This window comes from Bidens hawaiensis, unplaced genomic scaffold (genome assembly GCF_021521415.1).
Source record: "Bidens hawaiensis isolate Kalapana, Puna unplaced genomic scaffold, B.hawaiensis_p1.1 tig00016367_1, whole genome shotgun sequence".
NCBI lineage: Eukaryota > Viridiplantae > Streptophyta > Magnoliopsida > Asterales > Asteraceae > Bidens > Bidens hawaiensis.
In genome coordinates, this window is record NW_027492501.1 from 312,428 (window position 1) to 324,245 (window position 11,818).

At 35.0% G+C, this 11,818-nt stretch overlaps 1 protein-coding gene and 1 pseudogene across 2 annotated transcripts; one reads left to right on the plus strand and one right to left on the minus strand.

Annotated features, from left to right (window-relative positions):
- The first annotated feature begins 1,660 nt into the window (after positions 1–1,660).
- On the plus strand, positions 1,661–5,809 carry LOC143551346 (uncharacterized). Of its 2 annotated transcripts, XM_077041801.1 has the most exons (8): positions 1,662–2,313; positions 2,409–2,508; positions 2,943–2,999; positions 3,505–3,616; positions 4,179–4,261; positions 4,935–4,996; positions 5,300–5,381; positions 5,450–5,809. In XM_077041801.1, the coding sequence occupies exons 1-8, from the start codon at positions 2,078–2,080 to the stop codon at positions 5,510–5,512; spliced, it is 795 nt and encodes a 264-aa protein (XP_076897916.1). In that variant the 5' UTR covers positions 1,662–2,077; the 3' UTR covers positions 5,513–5,809. The 2 variants fall into 2 exon arrangements, with proteins under 2 accessions (XP_076897917.1, XP_076897916.1); XM_077041802.1 differs by lacking the exons at positions 5,300–5,381; positions 5,450–5,809 and having other exon boundaries at positions 1,661–2,313; positions 4,179–4,350; positions 4,890–4,983.
- Positions 5,810–5,975: 166 nt separating this feature from the next.
- On the minus strand, positions 5,976–9,444 carry LOC143551347 (inactive leucine-rich repeat receptor-like serine/threonine-protein kinase At1g60630; annotated as a pseudogene).
- Between the last annotated feature and the right edge of the window lie 2,374 nt (positions 9,445–11,818).

Sequence of the window (11,818 nt, forward strand, 5' to 3'; positions counted from 1 at the left end):
TTTTCATGATACTATGTATAAGATAATGGGTCATGCATCTAAATTTGTCATGTATAATACATGTAAATGTCATGGCCCATACGTTTGGGAATGTAAGTATATAGTGCCCATACGTCGAGTTATTGAAGCCTTACGCGTAGATGTTGGCGTATGGTGTGTTATATGTAATAACTAAAGCCATACACTTGTTATGTAAGTGTATGGATGATCATTTGCTTGGTGTCATACGCCTAAGGGTGTTAGGCGTAGGGCATGCCTATTTATAGGCATAACCCCAAGCAAAGGAGATGAAATTCTACCATTTCCTTATCACTTTGTAGAATTATGATGCAGAATTCTCTAGGATAATAGGCCATCACAAGGTGCACATCGTGGTAAATCGAGCTTAACCGAGTGTGTATGTATGCATGTATGAGCTGTTGTAATCATTTGGTTATCAATGAGAGCACTATCGGCTCGAATCATCTTGTTTATGTCTCATAGATCATGATGTATCCATTTGCGACTAGAGTCCTGGCTTTATCGTGTTTTTACACAAAGCTTACACTTAAACTGGCTAACAACTCATTCCAAACATCATTCTTTGTGTTTATACATTTTTACATTTGATAATTTCAACTGCGTTCATGCATTCTTGCCTTTTGCTAGGATACATGTTTGGACTAAAAAAAAGGAATGCTAAATGTTCATGTTGCATGCTTAAAGGTCAGTTAAAGCCGAATGTATAAATACGTTACACATCGTGGAAATAATGTTTATTGCAGTTCACCTGAACATTGTATCATTGCTATGTGTTGCAGTTCTCATAACATTAAATGTTATCACTCTTATTTATGTATAGTAGTTCTCTTACCTTTCAACATCATATCACTATATCGTTAACATTTTATTATCTACATGAATCTTCACTTGTATAACCGTTGCATTGGATAATGGAATATACAGTAAATTTAGAAACACATAACTTTTTTTAGCAATCAATTTTAACAAAATAACATAACATTGGTAGTACTGCAAGTTTTAGCGAAAGTTTCATGGAAAGTGGTGGAAATGGACCCCGAGTAAGCACTTTACTAGGTGTGCATCTTTCTTTTAACAAGTCATAAAATCCTACCAAAGTGCTTATTTATGTTTTTCTTTCACACCACATTTTTTGTGTCAATAAAAATGTATGACGACAAACTACAACGGTTGTTTATCTTGTTAACACCGACATCTATATCAACAAGATGAAATAAAATAACAATATCATAAAAGACAAGGTATTAAGTCACCATCACCACAAGACACCACATCTAGCCACCGCTTTAAGTTAATTTCTTATATCCATACAATGCAGTCGTTAAAGGTTGTCCCACAAATCTCACATGAGCATACTTAAATTGATTTAAAAGAAAATGCAAGAAGACTTAACCATTCTTTTAACAAGAAACAAATCAAATATATGTCACACCATCATCAATCGCGTGTCATAAGTAGTCACGAATACAAATATAGCAACACATACCATGACCTTACCCCATAACAGATATTTCATATTTGTGATAAATTTAGATATTATCTAAACTAATGGTTACACTTTATAAGTTAGGTTTACAACACCAACAAAACCATTTACTATACTCTGTCACCAAATATCTTTATGTCCTATAGTTTTATTATTATGATATTTGGTGGAATGGTGACACTAATGAGCATCAAATTCTTATATGATTAGCACTTTTTCCTGAATCCCATCACCAATTCCAAATTCCTTCACCATCAATAATAATATAATAATAATATTTAGAGAGAGAAAGTCAATAACAAATCAAAATGATTATTATTATTATTATTAACCTAGGGTTTCAATTTCAATTTCAATTTCAATTAACCCCTAATTCATCAATTAAACCCCAATTCGGATCAACCCAAGTCAACCTTCGATGAAATCAATACGGGTATTAAACTATTGACTCTTATTATCATCGAATTTGTCTGATTTGGGAATTAGGGTTTCAATTTGGGGTTTTGAATTCCATTCGAATTCAGCATAAAGTAAGCAACTTTATTGTAAAGATTGGATGATTGAGTGATAATGGATACTGGGTTTCATCTAGTTCAAGGTTCTGGTATGAATCAACAAGCTATATGTTTTCAATCTAGCCCTAGAGATGATTTGCTTAGAATGAATAGTACTGGTAGCTTGAGTTTTTCGGGGAATTCGGGTGATTCTCTTGTTATTGATTCGGTGCCGGATTTGAAGAATCGAACCGGGTTGGCGGTCGAGTGGTCGGTTGAGGAGCAGTATAAGTTAGAGGAAGCACTTCCCAAGTATGTTTCTTGGTTATTAATTTTTAGTCATGAACAATATTATTATTGGTTTATAACTTTATATGCATTTGACATGGTTGGATATATGATTTTAGATATGCTGATGAGCCTGGGATTATAAGATATGTCAAGATTGCTGCCACATTGCGGAATAAGACGGTTCGGGATGTTGCGTTGCGGTGTAGGTGGATGGGGGTGAGTTTCTGACTTTTTGTTTAGTGTTGTATTGTTTTCATTTCGTTGGTTACTTGGTTAAATACTATGTCTTTAGTTTACCTAAATCAGACCCGAGGAACGGGATGTACTAACAAGTAGGCCTGACAAACTGGGCGGGTCGGGCGGGTTCGGATCATGGGTCAAAACGGGTTTGGTTAAAATGGGTTATGAGCAAAATGAGTTTGGGTCAAAATGAGTCGTTTTAAAAGATGCCTCAGTTTGGTTTGGGTCAAACGGGTCGATTTTAAAAAAAGACATCTGTTTGGTCGTTATCCTTCAATTGGGTTATTTATTGTGACTTGGTTTCTTATCATGAGCTGCAAAACTACCCATGGTATTGGTGCTTAAGTTATGCATTATGAACGTAAAAAAGCTCCTTTCTTGATATTGGACTAAAATGAAATATTTGGCAGAGAAAACGAAGGAAACATGAGGAACAGAATTTGTGGAAGAAGACAAAAGATAAGAAGGTACGCCATCACAATTTATAAATCAACTATACTTGATCGTGTTAACCCCTTAAAGGCCACTTGTGAGCAGGGTATCGGTGGGCCTGTGATCCCCCCCCCCCCCCCTCCAAAAGATTACGGGCCTCATGGTTACCAATAAAAACGATACTTGGAAAGTTAGTTATGGAATTATGGTAATTAGATTAATGAAAAAGTTATAGCCATGCACTAAATGCTTAAATTAGAATATTAGTGTGTCCCGGGATTCTATGGTTTATTTTTACACGCCATTAGAAACCGACAACGCTTATAGGATAATGAGGGCTTTGATATGGTCAGGTACCCGGCCACACTTACATGAGATGAATTTGCAAGATCTCAAGATAATAATTAACAACTTGCTTGTAAGGACTAATGTCTAATACTCTGTTTACATTGTCATTAAATACCGGTATCTGTTTATCTCTTAATTAGATATGTACTTCTAGTACAACACTCATCGTTCAACATGTCATATTTTGTTCAGGATAAAGTGATGGAATCATCCTTAAAGTCAAGTGTGCATTCAACGATTAATGTGGCTCCGTTTTCACTTTCAATGAACCCTCGACCTCGGGGTGATGGCATTCATGTTGAAGGTCAGTATTTGACTATTTATTCTCATCATTTTACAATAGAAAGAATTACATAAATGGTCTCCCTGTGGTATGTCCAAGTTTCGGTAATGGTCCTCAAGTATGGGAAAGTACACCACAAATTATGCATAAACGTAACATTTATGGTCCCGAGGTGGATGAAAGCTAACCTTTTTTGAGTAAATTACACGGATGGCCCATGTGGTTTGGTCCAAGTTTTGGATACCATTTCTGTGGTTTAAAAATACGGATTTAGCCCCCAACCCACTTTTTATATTAAGTAGGTGTAAAATGACTAAAACACCCTCACTATTAAAAAGAGAAAAAATAAATCTAAAAATACATAATATATTAAATGTTGGTCCCCTCTACAAGTTCAAACATATACCAGAATTTGGACACACAAAGGGACCGTTCACGTAATTAATTTTTGATAATAAAGGAAATTAGGGTATTTTTTTATGTCGGCGACGATAATAATCTTGCTAGTACTTATATTCATTGAGGATCTTGATGGTTTTATTAACACAATGACTTAAATTATTTATTGTATTTGTTGAAGCAGCATTACGAGGCTCGATAAGACATCTGTTGGAACAGAACAGCCGAGTTCTTGGTCAGATCTCAACTAATATGTCTGCACTAAGGGTTAGTAATATCATGTGTCTAATGTATATATGCGTGTTGAGTATTTTCAATTAGAAGGACTGATAATACAGATTGCGGTTTAGAATCTTGTGTGGTTGAGTATAGGCCTGTAAACGAACACGAACAAAGGCATGTTCGTGTTTGTTTATTTAACTTTAAACGGACACGGACACGGACACTTAATAGAACACATATTTTTGCTCGTGTTTATTTATTTAAAAAATGAACATGTTCGTGTTCGTTTGTTTAAATCTAAACGAACAGTTGACAAACATAAAGGAACATTATTGAACAAAGATAAACAAACATAAATGAACAAATGTTATGAACACAGACAAACATGAACAACCATATATGAACACACTTAAATGAACACATAATAAGACCATTAAGCAGATAACTCTTCCAGATAATGCTTTATTTATTTGCTATTATTATGTAAACGAACATAAATAAATGGACATAAATGAACATAAATAAGCGAGCATAAATGAATGTTCACGAATGAAACATGTTCATGTCCGTTCGTTTAATTAAACGAACACAAGTTTTTTGTTCATGTTCGTTCGTTTACTAAATAAACGAACTTCCCGCCGAACGGTTCATTGAATGTTCGGTTCGTTTACAGGCCTAGTTGAGTAGTTTTAAACTGATGCTTTAAATCAATCAACAGCTGCAGGACAATGTTGACCTTTTTAGCCAGATGAAGAACAATATAACCGCCATCTTAAACGAGTATGTTAAATATTTATAAACCAGTATTAAAGGTGGCAAAAAGGGTGGGCCGGGTTTGTGTAAAACAGGTAATTTTTAGTAGTCGAAATGGTTAGCTTGCCTCAAAATACTCTTTATGCATAGAAAAACTAAAGAGATTTTTTTGAATAAAGATATTAGGAAGTGGTACTCGTTAGAAATACATTTTGGGTTGACTTTCCACCGGTTATTGACCCATTATTTTATGCTGACCCGTTGATTGATAAATAATTAAATATTGATTTTCCTTTTCTGAAAATAATCAAGGATTCTACTTTATTGCAGCATGAGATGTATTCCCGGGCCGCCACTGCTTGTAACATTAAACGACGATCTTGTTAATAGCATTGTCTCAATTAAAACCCAGGTAACTTTCCTACTTGGTTTCTGGAGTAATATATGAAACACTGATATTGATTTTGACTTTTCTGACAGTCAACAACGATGTTCGCCTCATTGGGCGGGATGAATATGAAACAAGAACCGGGATGTTGGTGAGGGATGGTTTCAATATCAACTTTTATCGGTTATAGTTTTCTCTAAGTACAGAATTGAAAATGAAAGTCAACGGTCAACTTGTTTTCACCTTGACTTTGCTCATCAAGATGAAAACTTTATTGGAGATGTTGGGTTTTTTTGTATGAAACTGTGTTGATTGCCTAGTTAGATCCAAATACGCAATAAGAAAGTTTGTAAAACATCATTTTCAAAGAGCTAAGAATGTTTAGCTTGCTGCTTAAATCAAGTGTAGCCGTTGGAGAACCGTGTTTGTATTGTATTTGAGTGATACTTAGCAAGCGGAATGAATCATCTTCATGGTTGTTCATGTTCAATCATATGCCTAGATGGTCGAATTGGTTTTCGGCCTTATGATTTTACCTTTTGAAGGCCTAATATTGATGCAGAGCGGAAGCGATAATAATAGATGTATGTATGAAACATGGTTACAAAACTATTTATTTAAAATACACAAAACTATTTCATAAATGACACCACTACCCTTGACATTTATTGTTTATGAATCTAGTACATACAATAAGGTAGATCTTGATCCTTAAAAAGTTAGACTAACCAACATTTCCAATCATACGCTTAGACTATCATCTCTTGGCAAGCTTTGAACCGTATCGGACCATCTCCCCGGTGAATGATCACTACTATTCGGCGACACATGAGCATGTTCCAATCTTGTTTCCTTAATCATCCTCAAGACCTCCTTCATCACAGGCCGGTTCTCTGGGCCCACAGACACACAAGCCATCGCAACGTTCAAAAGAGCCCCAAGTTTCACAGAAGACAACGCTTCATCACTTGACTCGGTTTCTTTTCGCCTTATGGACTTGACCCATGTAGGGAGGTTCGGGCCATGGTCAGAAACCAGGTCTTGGGTTGGAGCCTTGCCTGTCAGGAGTTCTAAAAGAAGAACACCAAAACTATAGACGTCGGCTTGTTGGGAGGGCGGGCTTTGGAAGTTGCGGCATTGGGGCTCGGTAGAAGAGGGAGTTGATATTTGTATCCTCGGTGGAGTTTGGGTTTTTGAATAAAATGAGGCCGTAGTCAGTGAAGCAGGACTCGAAGTCAGGGCCTAGGAGGACATTGGATGATTTTATGTTGCCGTGGCTTAGGCCTCCTGGGGCTTGGTGAATGTGGAGGAGTCCGGTGGCTAGATCTTCCGCGATTTTGAGGCAGGATGTCCAGTGAAGAGGTTTGCCACCAGATGATGTTTTGGATCCTGTGCAAGCAAAAAGGATTTGGTGTTAAAATTGTTATGAAAATACTATAGAGGCATAAAACACTAAAATAAACCACTATTTCTCTTAATTAAATGGATGATTTAATATAAAAATTCATGGTTCTAACAATCAATTGAATTCATGGACATTCTCAAAATACACACAAAAAGCAACTTGGAACAACTAATTTCTTAGTGTCAACGAGTATTTTATAAAGCTGGATGGGACGACTATTTTATGGTAAGAAAATTACCCGGACGAGTATTTTGTAACATGAAAATGGTCGTGACAACTATATTAGGTAAAAAGTAGTCAGCAAGAGTTTTTTATAAAATTTTTGATACTTTTCTTAATATTATATTATTATATTTAATTTTACTTATAATACCTTTTCTTTTTTTAACTTTTTAAAATATAATGTTTTACAAAATTCCGAATATATCGTTGAGACACATTTTCTTTTATCTACGCGCTGACATTACTTTTACTCAAAATCGAGCGGGTCAAAAAACTTCAATATATATTCAATCCACTCGGTTCTGAATAACACATCGATAAAAAACACGCTTCAACGATGTATTTGGAATTTTTTAAAACTTTATATTTTAAAAGTTATAAAAGAAAAACTACTTATAACTAATATTAAATATAATAATATAATATTAAGAAAAGTACAACAAATTTCATAAAAAACTCGTCCCAGCTATTTTTTAACTACAATAGTCGTCCCAACCTGTTTATGCTACAAATTACTTGTCTCGGTAATTTTTTGCCAAAAATAGTAGTCCCAACCAGTTTTATAAAATACTTGTTGATATTAAAAACTAGTCCTTTCGAGTTGTTTTAGTTGCTTTTTAGTGTGTATTTAAGAATATATCTTTGTAAAATGTATGTAAAACTAGAAATACCTTTATGAAAATGTGTATTTTGAGAATCTCTCCATAGAAAAAAAAGACCATTTTAGTAAATAATTATATAAGAACATTTGGTACGGAAAAGGAAAATTGATTGATCACTAAAGCTGTAGACTATAGTCCATGACACATGAAATTATTTCATTTATGTTGACAGTTAATACTAGATGTTAAATGTAAAATTGACTACTCATACCGTGAATGAGAGAGAAAAGACTGCCGTTAGGGAAATAATCAAACACTAGCAAGCGTTCCTCTCAGGCCAACAAATACGCCCGTAGCGGCACCAAATTCCTATGCCTCAACCGCCCGATTGCCTCCACATGTCTACAAAACTCGTCCAGACCCGGACACCTCACATCTTTCACCCTTTTCACCGTCACTATAAACCCCGTCTCCATCACCGCCTTATACGTACTCCCCACTGTACCTCTTCCCAACGTCTCCGCTGATGCTCTTAACAAATCCTCTAACCGATAACTCATCTCTGCGGTCCCACCACCCCCACAAAACACCAACCTCCCCATCCCACCAATACCACTACCACCGTCACCGTCCCACGACGACCCCACACTCCCACCCGTCCCGCCTCCACCCGCCGCACCTTTACCGCCGGCGAATATTTTTTTATTCTTTTTCCCTTTTTTTAAAACCAACATTAATAATGTGATTAACACACAAATTAACGATAACCCACCAACGATAAACGCGATTATCGTCGTGACCTCGGTCACCCGACGACGTGTTCCCGTGACCGCCGCCGCGACCATCGCCGGCTGAGCAAACCCACACGGAATATTAATATTAAACGAATCGCTACACAACCCGACATTACCGGAAAACGACGTCGAATTGAACCGTAACAACGCTCCGGTCACCGGAATTTCACCGGAAAATTTATTATTAGAAAAATTCAAAACTCTCAATCCACTTTGATTAAAAGGAGGGATTTTTCCGGTGAACTTATTATCATCAACATAAAATGTATACAACTTCTCTACATTAACAATCGATACCGGAATGTCGCCCGAGAGCATATTACTCGAAAGAACAACGATTTTGAGACGGTGGAGAGTCGTTAAACTCGCCGGAAACTCGCCCGAAAAGTTATTATGTGAAAGATAAAGTGATTTAAGATTGGTTAAGTTATAAAGATCAGGAATTGGACCATAAATTGAGTTATTTTTAAAGCTTAAAACCCGAATTTGATCCAATTGGTTTATGATTCTTGAATCCAATACACCACTCAAGTTCATATTTTCAAGAACAAGCTTTGACACTCTGTTTTTAAAACATGATTTAACACCTACCCATTTGCAAACATCAGTTTCTTTGTTCCATTGTAAAACATTTGATGGATCAATTGATGATTTTAAACTCAAAAGTGAGTCTTGATCATTGCTTGATACATATTGGAAACAAAGATGGAAACTTGTGATAAATAGAATAAAGAAAGAAGCTTTGTGGGTCTTCATAGTTATGAAATTTTGTAATAAAGATGAAAACTTTAGAGGTTTTTATGAATCTTGGAAGGATATTTCACATGGGTTTTTGATTTAAAGATGTTTGGATGATGGGTTGAATATTTATGGAGAAATTAAAGATTTGTAATCTTGAAATCAGCAAGAAAGATTTGGTTATTCATTTCATCTTATTTGAAGTAAAAGTTGTGAAATTTGGAATAAAGATGAAAACTTTAGAACTTTTTATGAATCTTGGAAGGAAATTTGACATGGGTTTATAAAAGTTTGAATGATTGACTGAATATTTATGGAGAAATGAAAGATTTGGTATCAAAGGGTTTTGGAACATATGTTTTGTAGTTCTTCATTTCATCTTATTTGAAGAAAAAGATGAAAAATTTGAGATAAAAATGCAAACTTTAGAACTTTTTTATGAATCTTGGAAGGAAATTTGACTGAATATTTATGGAGAAATGAAATATTTGTAATCTTGAAATGAACAAGAAAGATATGTAATCAAAGAGTTTTGGAGAGTGATGAAATGACTTGAAAGTAGTAACAACATGTTTTACCAAATCTTTGGAACATAAAAACATGATGATTAGACCAACTGGCATTATTGGTGAAGTTGCAGGGTTGAATCAGACAGATGATGCAGACAAGTGGTTAAAGAAAAGAAAATAATAAGAGTGTGTGTGTGTGTGTGTGTGTGTGATTGTGTTGTTGTTGAACAGTTGAAGTTGTTGGTTAGTAGAGTCACGGACAAATGGTTAAGTGAGTGTACACGTGATTTGGCAGTGGTAAACCCCACTTCTTTCTTCATGTCAGTTGAAGGTTTAATATTTAATGGGAAATTAAAATCTTGGAGTGATCAATATTATTAATCTAACAGTTTATATAATCTTATATGGAAGAGATGAAAACAGGGGATCCAATGCAAATGCTTACCAATTATTTCACTTGAACAAAATGTTATATATGTGTTCTTGCCATTTATTGTCTCCTTAATCTTAAAAGTGTAGTTTGTATGGAACTTGGAAGTTGTTAGACCGTAGTTTATCCAAAAAGTGAAAAACGCTCTATTACGTCACCATCACGAGCTACGTAGGTATGAGGACGGTTACTATATTTTCCATAAAAACATTTATGGTTTTCCTGAAAGAATATTTATTATTAAATCTTTTTTTCATTTAAGTTGTGAGTGTATAGTTTGGTTGGTTGGAAAAAACCTTGGATCCACTGCCTATTAATGGGTTAGCGTACTAGAGCGCTATTCATATATTGGCGCCTCTCTTTTTCTTTTGTGAAGTGGTTTAACGGGCATTTGGTGGTGACGAGGTAGAGGCGGCCTGAATGAGTATTAAATGAATATTATTTATGCTTGTGTCTTTTACCCATGTACTTGAAGTTGTATCTAGTGGTCGTTTGTTAAAATGGAAAATGCATAGTAACAAAAGATACCGGTTTTGAATTTACACAAGTTGAAATAGATTACCAAGTCATATAGTTAAAACTATAACAAACAGTACAAAGGGAAAAATTATATTTAACAAATAAACTGAATATTAAAAATACCAAATACCAAACTGAATAAAATTACAAACAAATAAACAAACTGCAAGATACCTAGACTTATGTTCAATATGAATGCTAACATCGTTGTTCATAGGCTACTATGGTCTGAGCAAACTATAGTTTTTGACTTGACTAAGAAAGTACCTAAATCTTAACAAAGTAGACTTATTAGTTATATTCTGAACTATGGATTTCTTCATACCAATCAATATTATCTTCCGTGTTTACAAAAAACTCGTATATTTGTTTTCTAATCAAGGTAATCTTCTAAAGAGGCAGCGTATCATTGGATTACCTCACATGAGCATTCTTAACTGGATATTTATTTTCTCATCCACAACTAATATGCCAAAAAGGCGTTAGTGTTGTTTGAGGAGGGACTTCGTGTTACCCAATATCTATCATGTGGACAAAATGTTAGGACAACTGGAAGCTAGATCCAAACTTCAAAACCTCTGCAATAGGGATGCAAACGCTTATCTTTGATGTTCTTGTGTTTTGCATAGGGTTCACATAAAGAGTTAATCAACAACTTCATAACATTTAGAAGCATTGCGTTCATAGATTTTTTTTTGTTTTTTAAGGAACTGGTTTTATTAAAGGAACTTGAGATTTGGATTTTAAATAGAAATTTTGCCAAAAAGGAGAACTTGAGATTTGGATTTTAAATAGAAATTTTGCCAAAAAGGAGTGATTAGAATCTATCAAAGTAATTTAAGTTTGTAAAAAAAATATGCACGATAAAATAGATATAAAAGAATTAGAATATATTATTACGGCCACTATCTCCCGGTTACGCCAACCCTTTAGTGTGGTGGCAAATGTGGTTTGATGTAAAGGTTTGGAGTTCGATCTCCATTGAGGGAAGAGCGTATAAAATTTTGCTATTATAAAAAACCCTTACTAGTTACGCCATCATCAATGATGCGACAGCCTCAAAACTGAAATTTCAAACTTGTCACATTACATTACACCCCTCAACTATCTAAATTGTAAGAAAACAACTGAAACTTTAATCGACTGTGGGAACAGAAGTAGAGGCAGTGTTGTCAGAATCATTAGAAGCAGGTTGTTCAGCAGCAACAACTTGTATATTGTCATACGAAGAGGGAGGTGTAG